This window comes from Tiliqua scincoides, chromosome 12, assembly GCF_035046505.1.
Source record: "Tiliqua scincoides isolate rTilSci1 chromosome 12, rTilSci1.hap2, whole genome shotgun sequence".
NCBI lineage: Eukaryota > Metazoa > Chordata > Lepidosauria > Squamata > Scincidae > Tiliqua > Tiliqua scincoides.
In genome coordinates, this window is record NC_089832.1 from 3,345,883 (window position 1) to 3,359,939 (window position 14,057).

The following is a 14,057-nucleotide window of genomic DNA, read 5'->3' on the forward strand; positions in this document are numbered from 1 at the left end:
CACGGCAGGTTCATCTGGAGCCAGAATTCCACTAGCAAAAAGCAACACAGCAGAAAAAACAAGCTGACCACATCCAGTTGTTCCAGCAGCCCGGACCAAACTTTCATTTCCTTTTCCAGCCTATGTAAATAGAGAGGGCTGAACCAAAATACACTCTTTAAAAGCAGGAAAATCAAGCCATTTGCGACATAACCATTTGTGCACTGCAAACAACTTTCCAGCATCAGTTGGGCATCAGAAACAGCCCTTGAAACCTTCCTTCGGAACACGTTCCATGATCACCAGCTGGTCACTTGTTCAGTGGCTGTTTGGCCATCGATATAGTCCTCAGTTTTACAGCCGTAACCCTGCTGCTGTTTCACAAACCAAGGGCAGGACTGACACAAGCCCAAGCCTGCTTTCTGACAGCAAACCACAGGCTCCACCCAATTTGGGCAATGATCCATGGTGCAAGTGGGTGGAAATGGGTGCAAAAAGCTGATGGAACAACAGCTGGCTTGACTCAAGCCCTCTCCTTCAGAGGGGGCTAAAACACTCATGCCATTACTGTTGTCACCATCTTCATTTAAGGCCAGCAAGCATTTCAGGGCTGTTCAAGGATTTTGGCCAACACAAAGACAAAGTCTGTGTCCTTGCCAACGGTTCACCTAAACCCAGCATTACTATGCAACACCACACCAGGAAAGCCTTGTCTGAATGGCCCTGCAGATCACATCCTACAGCTGCTACATTAACTCAGCCCAAAGTGCCATCAAAGACATGAAAGTAACACAATCATAGTCGTTTCAAAGGAAGGAGGCAGGGTGGAGGAATAATAGTACCAGGACACCCCCCCCTACTCAGCATTCCATAAACAAAGCAGCACAAGCCAATGCCCCTTTCAAAGCTTTTTGTTGCAGTAAAACATCATCATCCACTTTTAGGTAATATGGAATCTGTTTTAGATGAAATGAATCAACCGTAATAGTGTTTAATGCATGAAAGGTAAAATATCTGGCTTCACAGCATAATTCTAGCAAATAACTTGCAGGGTTTTGCCAATTCACAATTCAGTCATTGTCATTAACAGTTCAAAGAACGTCCTTTTTAATATTTTATATATTTTATGTATATATATATATATTATAAAGTCTGGAAGATCAATATAAATACTGCTCCAGAAATTTAAAAAGTGTTTACATCCCAAACTCAAATATTATAGCTCAGTGTCCTGTTCTATTTTTAGAATCATCTGTAAAAATCTTTTAACGACGGAGAGGCTCAAGTTTTCGCAACTTCAACGATGCACTGGATGAGAAAGCATCCTGGTTGGAGGAAGAATGGACAGTGTCCGGAGACTGAAATAATACTCTGCCCCGGTGATTAAATACATAAAAGGACGGATGGTTCCTTAATGTGTCAAATGTCCTTTAAAAAAACACACACACACAGAAGGAAGAGAGAATTAATGCTGAGGCATAACAGTCAATTTACAACATGTCTGCTTTGGAAATAATGGGCTCTAGATGCTGAACTACGTTAAAGTGCCATAACCAATATTATTTACAGACATTTTGGGGCCTGGTACAATCCCAATCCCACACCCTCCCTTCAGCTGGTATCCCTAAATATGTGAAACAGAACAAAAAGAACACTGATATGTAGAGATGGGGAAGAATGTGAAGGGGGGAGGGGGAATCCAAATCAAAGATGATGACAAAGAAGTGATGGCAATACAGAGTGAAGTCCAGGGGTAACAAGAAAGAAAAGGTGGTGGTGGTTGCAGCAGCATTGACCAGGATGTTCTAAATTATTGTAAGGCCAGCCTATGCCTTCTTTCCAATCTCATTCCACCCCCCCCCCCAGCCCCATGCAAGTCTGCCCATTCTCTAAATGCCCTCAACATTTTTTTTGACTCCCCATAGGAACACTTCTCAGGTTCCAGGGTACCCCTCTCAAACAAGGACATCATATGAACAGAGAAACATAAAACCCCCTTTTCAGTCTGTGGCCCTCTTCAAATGTGCCAGGGAACATGAGGGGGCCATAATGCTCCTGTTGAGAATGGCTATCGTAAAGCACAGGGTTCATGTGAGACAGGGAACTCTAGCAGGCTGCAGCTGCTCTCCAACGTGGTGACAAACAGCAGCGGCCAAGTTTCCCTCTGCACATACAAAAGAAGGTAAAGCCTATGCCTCCTTAAGCAGTTCTAAGGGGCTGTTTGGTGGGGAGGCTGGGATAAAGGAACATGCAGCAATATGGAGATAAAAAAAGGGATGATGGCAGGGGAGAGCTAGAATACATACTTATTTTTTAGCTCTGAAGTAGCATCCATGTCTTTAAATTCTCCTGCAATATGTACTATTCCGTAACATGTCACGGCAAAGGCCAACAGTGTTTGAAGGACTATCTGAAACATAATGAAAAAGAAAACAGCACTTCAGTGGATGAAGGACATCCTTCCAGCAAACACTCTGTCTTAAATAACTGAATCTACAGTGCTTTTCAGTCAGGAAATTTCGAAGGCTTCTGACGTGTGCAATGCAGACAGATTTGAGTCCTAGATTGTGAACGCATGACACTCAGGTTGGTTTCCCTGTTTAACCATAAACAAGTCATTAGTTTTCAGCGATTCCTCTCTTTCTAGGCTCACTGTGGAGAAGTCATTAAAAAAATAAAGAGCTGAACAGCAAATTGATACTTATTAAGCAATAATGGAAAGGCACCTGAAGCAACATTTGAAATCCCTATTTCTGAGCAAACCTTGACCAATGAACAAAGCAGCAAACTCAAAATGAGAGGATTAAGTTATGAGGAAGATTCAGTTAAGATACGGTTAGTGGAGACACACAAGCAAATACTAGTGGGAGGAGGCTGTTTGCTCTGTAGCTTGGGGAGTAAAGCAGAGGCTGAGTATCTATTGGAGAGAGCAAGGAATTCCTAAAGGGATGTTTCTAAGCAAAGAGCTAACAGGCCAAATTAAGCGCATGTTAAATTCATCGCAGGCACAGCATAATAGCTGCAGCATTAAGGCTGAAGACTCAAAAAAGCAAAGATGGGGAGAGAGCAGGGAAACAAATCAGCCCAAATGCAGTTTGTGGAGACGGGGCAGGGGAACAAAAAAAGAAGCAGGAGACTGTGCCAAAAAGGGCACTATTCTAAACTGGTTTCACTGCCAATGCGTCAGCTTATGGAACAGGCCCAAGTTTGCAATTTCATCACTGGAAGAACATGCAACTTACATCTATCGGTAAGGTTTCATCTTCTTTTTCTGTTAATCTCATATAGGAGCGATCTATAAAACAAAGACATGCTGTAACTGGATTTGATTTCTTTCATTATTTTTGCAGAGTACGGAAAAGAGGCCACCCAACACCAGGCACAGATGTTAACTTCACACAAAGGTCACCTCCTCCTTCCCCCAGTTTCTCTCTGCATTAAATTGAATAAAGTGTTCCACCCACCTCCATAACACGAAGCGAGATAAATGCATTGGGCTGGCATGGCCAAGAGAATCATTAGCAGTTCTCTGTGTGTCATGCAGAAAGCTGGGACAACACGCGTGTCCTTAAACCACCATTTCAATTAACAGCAATGACACAACCTGTTTTAGTGCATTATGCAGAGTAAGCAGGCACCATCTACTTGATTCACCAGAACCACCGCAAACACCAAGTATAAGTCAATCTCACAGATAAGTTGAGGACAGGCAGAGCAAAAAAATCATGGAATTTTCTATGACCCTTGAATAATTTGGAGGGGGGGGAAGGAAGGAGTAAAACTTAGGGGTGTTGAAATTTTTTGAAAACAATTCTTATGAGGAATTGTTCTGAGGCAGCAGCAAAAAGCAAAAAAAAAAAAAAAAAAAAGCAAAAAAAAGAGAGACTTGTCTTACCTTCTTCTCCAAACAGGAAAGGAGATGAAGGTGTTTATGGGAGTTGTAGGTTTTGTGAGGAGTACAGTGCTGCACTTCCATAGCAGCAGCCCTTATTCAGACTACAATTCCCATAGGGTACCTTCATTTCTCTTCCTGTTTGGAGAAGAAACTAAAATGGCTACAGTTTTTTGTTTGCTTTCTGTTGCTGCCTTGGAACAATCACAGGTAAGTTAATTGCACCTTTTCCCCCCGCTATCCTGCATCCTGCTTCTCAGCCCAGTCACCTCCATCTTACCAGGCAGCTGCTTTCAGAAACTTTACTCACCATACTGACCCATGTGTAAGCCCACCTACCCTATTGTGCAGACTACATACCCAATACACCTAGACCCAAATCTTAACCAACTTTCCAGCATTGGACTTTCCAGTACTGACACAGCTGGGGCAAGTGCTTCATCCTGCAGTTAGGTGGCAGAGGCCTTCTCAAGATAAGGGAATGTTTGTTCTCTTACCTTGGAGCTAGAAAGTTGGTTAGGATTGTGCCCTTAGTCTTTGTTTTAATCCTACCCTTACCTTCTCTTAATCCTGTTAGTTGTCAGTTCCGAAAGTCTAAGAGTTGCATAGAAGGCAAAATTATTCACTAGATGTGGCTTTTTGCACAAGAGAAGAAGCCTCCTCTACTGGATCTGTTCCCTCCTACACAAAATTCTTGGACCTCTTAAGTCTTGGGATCTGGCAACTCTACTTAATCTCAGAGTCATTTCTATGCCTTCTTCAAATGTTCTACAATAGATTAAGTATTATTTTCTAATTTTATTTTATCTTGGTTATATTGTTTTATTTACGTTGCAAGTTGCCCTGTGGGCTGGAAAAGCAGGATACAGATATCTTAAATAAATACAATACAATAAAAAGGAAGGGGCAGGCATATGGTTTGTGGATTTTATTTGAGCCCCTCAGTTTCTTCCACATAACTCAGGTGCTACCGCCAAGATGCCTTCACCATGTGCCAGCTTTCCATCACACTGAAGTGCAAGCAAGAAAAGGAACCCAAGATGAACTATGCAAAAGGCCAACTTTTTCATTGCTTGGATGAGAAGGAACAGAAAGTAAGCTGAGCCCTAACCCCAAGGGTTTCCCACAGCTGCCTTCCCCACTCATTTACAGCGTGAGTAGTTGTCAATCCACACATAATGGGCATTTGGCTAGTTCCTCGTTAAATTCCTTCTACATGTGTACCTGATCAGACTCTAACCCAACAAAGCTTTTGAGAAATAAGGCTGCCACCCTACACACTTTCACTTGGGAATAAGAACAGCAGAGTGTCTTGGGGCACCCAAGGGACTACACCCATTTATTGCACCATCAGCTTGCTTTACCAGATGCACAAAATGTCGTCCACAGTTATCCTGGCTAGCTAAGAGTGTGCACATACTGTATTAGCAAATGTACAGTTTACTGAACTCAGTAGGACTCACTTTCTGAGTTAACCCTGCCTAGAAATGTGCTTCAAGCACTTCTGACAGCATTTTGCAAGATGCTGCTTTTTTTGCAATAGGCTACCCCTACCCCTGAATTCCTCTTACTCCTGGGGACCTTCTAATCCGGCATTTTACTCTGGAAAAAAATTCCTGATGATCAGGGCAGTTCAGCAGTGGAACAGATTGCTGAGGGAGGTGGTGGGTTCTTCCTCACTGGAGGTCTTCAAGCAGAGGCTTGACAAGCACTTGCTGGAGATGCTCTGGGACAGGGGTGGGCAAACTTTCAACTTTAGGGATTCAGTGCAGCTTCTCATCTCACTGCATCTGCTGAAATTGCTAAAGCTCCAGGATCCCTAAAGTTGTAAGTTTGCCTGCTCTGGGAGGATTACCTACTACAAGAAGGGGTTGGACTAGATGACCTCATAGGTCCCTTCCAATTCTGTGATTTCAAGTCTAGGAAATGCCAAGGCAAGAAGGTGTATCTAGTAATCTCTTTCTACCACTTTTACACAGGTAACTTTTTTTGTGAAGACATGAAGAAACTGACAGGGAAAAGGGGCCCATGGAAGGAAGAGGGCTGACATTTGTTCTCAACTGCCTCTGAAAGCAGAACTAGATCCAATAGGTACAAACTGTAAGAAAGAACCTCTTGAGGATGAGGGTGGTTTGGCAGGAGAACAGATTGCTGAGGGCAGGGGTGGATTCTCCTTCACTGGAGACCTTCAAGCAGAGATTCAACAGGCAGCTGCTGGAGATGCTCTAGAGGTGATCTTAGAGCAGTGTTTCTCAAACTGTGGGTCGGGGCTCACTTGGGTTACAAGCCAATCTAAGGTGGGTCCCCATTCATTTCAATATTTTGTTTTTAATATATTAGACTTGATGCTACCATGGTATGTGACTGCATTTGGGGAACTGTTATCGATCTGTACTTTAAACAGGCTACTGTGCATATCTTTTAACAATGATAGTAAATGTGACGTCCTCCTGGATAAGTGTGGGTAGGATTGCAGCCTAAGATTGTTAAAAATTGTCCTGCTTGATGATATCACTTCCAGAAGACAGCAGTTCCAGTGGGTCCTGACAGATTCTCATTCTAAAAAGTGGGTCCCAGTGCTACATACATACATATACATACAAGCATACATACAGAGAATGGGGACCCCACCATCTATTCTGTCCCCCTCCCAGGACCCTATCCGCTCACCCCCACCCCCTCCCAACACTGTTCACTTTAGCCAAACATTCCTATTGGAAAGAACAGAAAAAGTGACCATAACCTGGCACTAGTGAAAGCTATTTCAGCACCACTGCAAAGAACCTGAGTGAGATTGGTACACAGTCTGCTGGTAGATACCTGAAAGGTACACCAGATGTCTCCCCCTTTCCCTGGTGCTGCTGCAGTCCAGGGGTCCTTCAACCTTTTCCGTAAGTTGCCATGACCCCACCACTGAGGTTTTGCCACCCCAGGATTGAAGAATACTGACTGGGCTGGGGGGATCTCCTGCTACAGGAAAGGGGCTGGACTAGATGAGCTTGTGGGTCAATTCCCACCATGATTCGAGGGTTCCATGGATCCCCTCCAGCCCCACGCACCCCCTCCAGCCCCACATACTGTCCCTCCCTCCCCACAGCCCCCCTCCCAGCGCCACACACTCCCTCCCCTCCTGCCCCAGGCATACCTTCCCCCCCCAGCCCACCAACCACTCCTTAAAGGGCCGTTGGGGGCCTCCCCCATAACACTCCGCCTCTGCCCCAACCCCCTTGCAGGCCCCTCCAGCTCCTCCCCCTCAGCCGCCTGTGGGGGGCCCAGCCTCCCCTCCCCCCCAAAGAGCGCGGCGACACTCACGCTGCGCGGCGGAGAAGGCCGCGTGTGCCAGGGCGAAGAGCCCGACCCCGACCAGTCCCTTCCACAGCGAGGCCGCCGCCATCATCATCCCTCAGCCACCGCCGGGGAGCGCGCACGCGCGCGGCGGACGTCAAGCGCAGGCACGCGACGGACTGGGCGCTCCGTGATGACGTCACGGCGGAGGAAACCGAGAGCACACGGCTAGAGCGACGCGCGCACAAGGGGGCTAAAGCTAACTTCCGGTTAACGGACGGCAACGAAAAACCCCCGACGGTTACAGATGTGGGCAGCGCATAAACGTCGACCTTAAAAAAAATATCCTTAACACGAAATAAAGTCGTTACGAGTATTGGCACCCATTAGCCTACATCACTTCCGGTCCAGCTGTGGCAAACAAAGTGGCTCCCACTTTGGAGTGCCTGGATGTTTTAGGCAATGGGATGGGACGCTCTGGGAATTTTCGCATCTCTATGGTGGAGGGTTGTAAAGGGAAGCCAGGAGGGAGAATGGGGAGAGGAAAGGGCGGGGCTGTGAGTGGAGCCGTTCTGGAAGCAGGGAGGGGCGGGGCTGCCCCGCGCGGGCCGCGACCGTTGGCAAACCGCCCCCCCGCCTGTCTGGCGCATGCGCACAAGCTAAGGGCGCGCGCTCCACTTTTGAGCGTGAAGTTGGAGCGCTGAGGTGATTTTTGGCGCGCTTTTTCCGCACCTCAGAAGAGCGCTGAGCTCCAGTTGTATATATACATATATATATATATATATATACACACACACTCATCCCCCTCAGCCTTGAAGCTGACTGTCAGACTAGTTTATCTCACAGGGTTTTTGTGAGAATAAAGTGACATCATAACCCACACTGACAGAATGTGACGTCATATGTGACGTGCTGTGACGTAATAGATGTCGATGTGACGTCATAACATCACATAATGTCCCCATGAGGTGTATGATGATATAGACGAGGGATGGCAAAGAGTGACAAGCAAGCTATGAGGGAGTATAAGCAGAGTGACTCCGGGCACCTGAGGCAGGGATGTGCAGGTGAGGCAGAGCCTCCTCACCGGAGTCCTTTGAAAAGCACAGAGTGCATGAGTTGTGAGTGCTCTGGCACTTCACATGTCAGTGGCGCTTTTCGAAGGACTCCGGTGGGGAGGCTGTGCCTCACCTGCCTCTCTGCACCCTGAAAACCTCACACACGGTGGCGCTTTCAAAGGACTCCAGTGGGGAGGCTGTGCCTCACCTGCCTGCACCTCAAATGGAAGTGGCGCTTTCAAACGCCTCCAGTGGGGAGGCTCTGTCTCACCTGCCTCCCCACACCCTGAACACCTCACATTGATGCAGGCTAATGAAAGCCAGCCAATTATGTTAAAACAGATCATTTGAGCAGAGCAAATGCTTAGCAGTTTAATAGCAAAAATGTTCAAATGTTTACTTATGTTAATGAACCAAATGTTAATGCTATGTTTATAGTTAAATTAGTTATCAGTTTCTATGTTCTATGTTTTCAGTAGGGAAAATGATGCTTAAAACATATGAAATCCATTTTTCGCTGAAGCTTTGGGCAAACAGCTTTTGCTGAAACAGAGACAGGCTGTAAATCAAGGGATGTTTCTTGCTAAGCTGTCAAGGACATCAGATAAACGCTTCATGGAAAAGGGAGTATGAGCTGGAATTTACATCTGAAGCTAATTGCCAGTATGACAAATTATTTAAGCTTCTCTTGGAATCAAATTTACAGCTTGCGTATTCATTATACCAAAGCATCAGATAAAGCATTGTCTCTGAATAGAGAGGCAAATTCCACCTTCAAGTTGCTTTTAAGCAGAGAATTGAAAGGGGGAAAAGCATTATTGCATTTTAAAACATTCAGGCTTTCCTTTTTAAACCAAATACAGTTTGATAAACACTGGGAAGGGCTGTTTACACCAAAGTTTCATGTTAAAAGAGTTATTTAGAGAGTATTATACAAAGAACACAAAGTGAGCATGCTTGCAAATATTTTTCAATGCTTTAAGTGTAACCAATATAAATTAGCTATTAGAGTAAGGCTTTATTTATTTTTATACAGGTATTTCTATACCGCCTTTCTTTGGTCCTTAGATTTCTCCTCAGACTTTAATCCAAGGCGGTTTACACAGGCAGGCTGTTCTAAACCCCCGTACGGATTTTTACAACTGAATAGTTCTAGTCTTCCATAGAACTCCTTCTTCCAGCTGGATTCCTTCCTGGTCAGGCTTGATTGCCTGATGTTATTGAAAGTTAAATAATAGTATAGAAATACACAGAAAGGTGAAAAGTTATTAAGTTTTACTTAAAGCCACAAGTTTGAAAATGTAATTCCAATGCAACCTTAGAGAGGCAGATGTAGCAAAGTTAATTAGGAGAGTCTGACAGGAGACACTGGAATGTGGTATGAAATTACTCCTCAGATAAGAGTCTTATCTTAGGCAAAAGATACTGTTAATGGGAACTAGGGAGGTACAACTCAAAGAGAGAGAGATTTACAACTCAGAGACAGATTTACAGTATACAGGGAGTAGCCAGGAAGCAGAGTAAAACTTATCTCTTGGCACCAAGAAACATAAAACGAAGGGTTATACACAGGTTAGAATAAGTTTTAATGAGGAGACAGTTTATCTTGTTTGACAGACAAAGATAGAGTCTGGCAGATACAGACATCAGCAGAAACAGCTGGACAGGAACAAGATAATATGAAAAAGCCCCTAATTAGCAAACATTCCTGAGAACCTCTGTCAGAGCTGAAAGCTGACAGGAGGGGCTAGATTTAATTAAAAGGAAAAGCCTCTTAAAATCCTTATTTACAATAAGAGTTTAGTTTGTCCTGTATTAAATAAATGAAATTACACCACTATACAGATCACATAAAGGGAATTGCACATAGAATAGAGGGAAGACAAAAGGCTTAGTTTAAACAGTGATTAATGAGACCAGACAGAAAGAATGTTGAATAGATAAGCAGATGGCTGTTTGAAACACATCAGGGTCAGGCCAGTGAGGAATAACAAAAGATAAGAGCAAAAGACATACAGTTATCTGTGGCCAATACTGAGAAGGCCTCCATCTCTGATGTCACACATCAGCCAATGAAATGTAAGACTCCTCAAACAAAGGAGCCAGAATCAGATATAAGGGAGAGGCTCACACTGGAAAATTGCTTTTCTCTGAGAGCTTTAATGGCCATCAAGGAGGCATGCTTCTGACTGCAGGATGATTCAACTTTCCAGCTCAAGGGAAGGAGAGAGTTACCTACCTGGGAAAGTGCTTCTCTCCTGCACTCCAGGTACTACCTAAACTGCAGACAAGATGATGCTGAAAGCAGGAATTTCAGTCTGGTCTTGCAGGACTTCTCTGTTCTCATGTGAGACAAGGCCATGAAAACTAGTCATTTATGTAAATGTTCACAAGTTTAACTAAAGCAAATGTTTATGCTGTGTTATGGGTGTTTATAACTAATTATTAGTTTCTATGTTTAAGAAAAAGGGAAAAATGTTATGTTTAGCATGCTTATATGTTTGGAACAAAGAAAGCATTTTTGGTTTGCAAACAGCAGACAGGCTGTAAATTAGTCTCAAGGAATGTTTCTTGGTAAACTGTCAAGGACATCAGATAAGGTGAACCGCTTCATGAAAAAAGGGAGTAAGAAGCTGGAATTTCCATCTGTCAAGATTAATTGGTAGTATGATAAATGAAACCTAAACTAAACAGATGAATACCCTTGGAAAAGAAGCATTTTAGATTTTAAAATATAATTCAAACAGGCTTTCCCTTTTAAACCAAAATATGAAAACTAATTTACACCAGAGCATCATAGAAGTGCCAAATAAATTACTAAGTTAGCATCCTTGCATGCCAATAGTTCTTTAATACCTCAATAATTATAGAGATTGTTTTTTAAAATGTAATCAATATATAAAGGCATAGTAGTGAATTTTAGCTGTCAGAATAGTTCGATCAAAGCATGAAATACACAGAAAGGGGAAAACTATTAAAGAAGCTTAAAGCCACAAGTCTGAAAATGTAATTCAAATGTAACCTTGAGGAGGCAGATGTCTGGCAAAGTTAATTAAGAGTCTAACAAGGAGACTCTAAGAAAAGTTACTCCTCACAAGATAAGAACTCTGTATATCTCTGTAGACTCAAAGTGACAGATTTAGATACTTTTAATTGGAACTAGAGAGTTACAACTTAAAGTGAGATTAGATACAACATACAGAGGAACTAGGGAGTAGCCAGGAAGCCGATATCTCTTGGCACCAAGAAGCGAGAACTAAAGGTTATACACAGGTTAGAAGCGTTTTTAATGAGGGGATCAAAGCAGACAGTTTATCTTGTTTGACAGACAGAGATAGAGCTTTCTAAGATACAGACACCAGCTAGACAGGAACAGATAAGCAGAAATAACATTCTAGAAAAGGTCCCCTGATCAGCAAAACATAATGAGAGCCTCTAAGTTGACAAAATAAGCTGGATTTAGTTAAAATGAATAAAATAGTCCTTAAAATTCTTATTTACAATAAGAGTTTGGTTTGTCTTGTATTAAATATAAGTTTATACCACTATACAAATCACATATAGAGAATCACACATAGAATAGAGGGAAAACCAAAGGCTTAGTTTAAACAGAGGTTGATGGAAAGCCCACAGTGATTGATGAGACCAGACAGAAAGGAATTTGGAAAGAACACTAATAACTCTATCAAGGTCAGGAATAAACAAAGACATACCAAAGGCCAGTAATAAATGAGTAAAGAGTGCCATCTAGTGGTTGTTGGAAACAATGTTTCAAATGTATGTATTTGCCTTTTTTGGAGTTTGTAACTTGAAGCCAACCAATCAAATGCTTGTAAAGTTATCTGTGGCCAACCCTAAGAAAGCCCCCATTTCTGATGTCACACACCAGCCAATGAGAAATGTAAGACTCCTCAGGCAAAGGAGCAAGAATCAAATATAAGGGAGAGGTTCACACTGGAAAATTGCTTTTTCTCTGAGGGCTCTGAGAGTTCCCACATGGCTCTCATTGCTCTCTTCACTTTGGACAGGAGTCCCTGAGAAGCCTGTTGCTGGCAACAAAATAAAGCTTGCAGACGATCACCACTCTTGTCTACTGAGTTTGCTTTTGAACTTTGCTTTGACCTTGCAACACATGTGCTAGCCTTCCTCAGAAAATAATGTCCAGCAATGGGTCTGACTTGGGATCATATCCTATACTGGCTCCCCCCACCCTCTGATGGTGCATTCTGTGTCCCTGCTGGTACTAAGATCTTTGGAAACTGCCTTGTGCCGAGGCACAGCACAGACATGGATTTTTCTCTGCCCAACATAGAGATGCTGCTAGGGACCATTTGCACATTGAGCAGGTGCTCTACACACTATCCTTCCCTTGCCTGAAGTGTCAGAAATCAGCAAGGCCCTCAGATGATGCCCTACTGGGCTTACCTCTTATGCCACCTTTGAGGGCCATGATTCTTTAAACCAGTGATTCTGTAAACCAGACTCAAGGTGTCTGGGAGCCCTGGAACTCCCTGAGACCAGAAGTGCCTCACAAAGGGGGGGGTTACTCTACAAATGAAAAGACTTGAATAGACTCAAGATTCAGTTTTGTATGTGCTTGTGACTTTGTTTTGGGCATGTGCTTGCTTGCTTTTTTTCCCCACCACCTCAGGGACTTGATTCACTTTTCAAAGACTTGGGCTACAATCCTAACCACACTGTCCCGAGAGTAAGCCCCATTGAACAAAATAGCACTTACTTCTGAGTAGACCTGGTTAGGATTGTGCCCTTGGACTCTAGTCAAAATGACTCAAAAAACAGCTCTGGATAAATCACTATGGCCACTGTTATGACTCGTGGGCGACTTGAATCAAGGGGGGCAGAGACTTGGGACTTGACTTGACTCTCAGCATATCCCTGTGGCTCCAGCATATCCCTGATGCATATCACCCTTGATCCCTTTCTGCGTGCATAGGTTTTGGGTGTAAGACTGCAATCCTAACAGGCTTTCATGGAAGCAAACCTACCTGTAATCAATTCGAAGAGATTCCAAAAAAATAATAGGACTGGTTGTCAAGAAGAGACACTCAACCTGCTCCCAGACCCAACCCTAATCCCCATTTCCTTGGGAGTCAAAATTGTCTTGGTTTGAACTGGATTTAGCCTCAAGGCTGCAGGCATGTGTACACATTGGCATAAGACGCACTGGACTCCATAGGGTAAACATGCCCAGGCTTGGTCTTAGGATCAGTTTAGGATTGTAACCCTGCTACATACTAAAAAGGTCTACTCAGGAACAAGTCTCAGTGGGTTATATGAATCTTCGTCGTCCTCCCTAATAAATGATTTTTAGGCTTGCAACTTGGTTTTAATCATATCTTAAAGTTTTTAGTATTGTTTTATCATTTTATTTGTAAGCTGCCTTGAGTGCCCTTAGCGAGGTAGAAAGGCAGGGTGCACATTCTATAAATAAATGAATAAATAAACTTTGCTTGCATTGGGAATAAACTGAATTAAGAACCTAAGAAGAGCCCCGCTAGATCAGACCAAAGGTCCATCTAGTGCAGCTTCCTGTATCTCACAGTGGCCCACCAGTTGCCAGGGGAGCACGCAACACACTAGCATCCTGTTGCCATCCTTTGCACCTGATATAGCCGGCTTCTAAAGCCAGGAGGTTGCACAGACCCCATCACGGCTTGCAACATGGGATGCACTTTTCCCTCTAGAAATCTATCCGGTCTCCTTTGAAAGTCAACTAGGCTTTGATGTGCCATCACCACATCTTGGGGCAGGAGGTTCCACGGGTTAGAGCAAGGTTTTCTCCTGCTGCCTGCTGCAACTCTCCCAAAGATGCTGGGGCTTGC

General features: G+C 43.7%; 1 protein-coding gene across 1 annotated transcript; it reads right to left on the reverse strand.

The window, feature by feature from the left end:
* Window positions 1-462: 462 nt before the first annotated feature.
* Window positions 463-7,300, reverse strand: MMGT1 (membrane magnesium transporter 1). The gene is made up of 4 exons (XM_066640027.1): window positions 7,184-7,300; window positions 3,222-3,274; window positions 2,286-2,389; window positions 463-1,407 (listed from the first exon to the last, which is right to left on the reverse strand). The coding sequence occupies exons 1-4, from the start codon at window positions 7,269-7,271 to the stop codon at window positions 1,245-1,247; spliced, it is 408 nt and encodes a 135-aa protein (XP_066496124.1). The 5' UTR covers window positions 7,272-7,300; the 3' UTR covers window positions 463-1,244.
* Window positions 7,301-14,057: the final 6,757 nt, after the last annotated feature.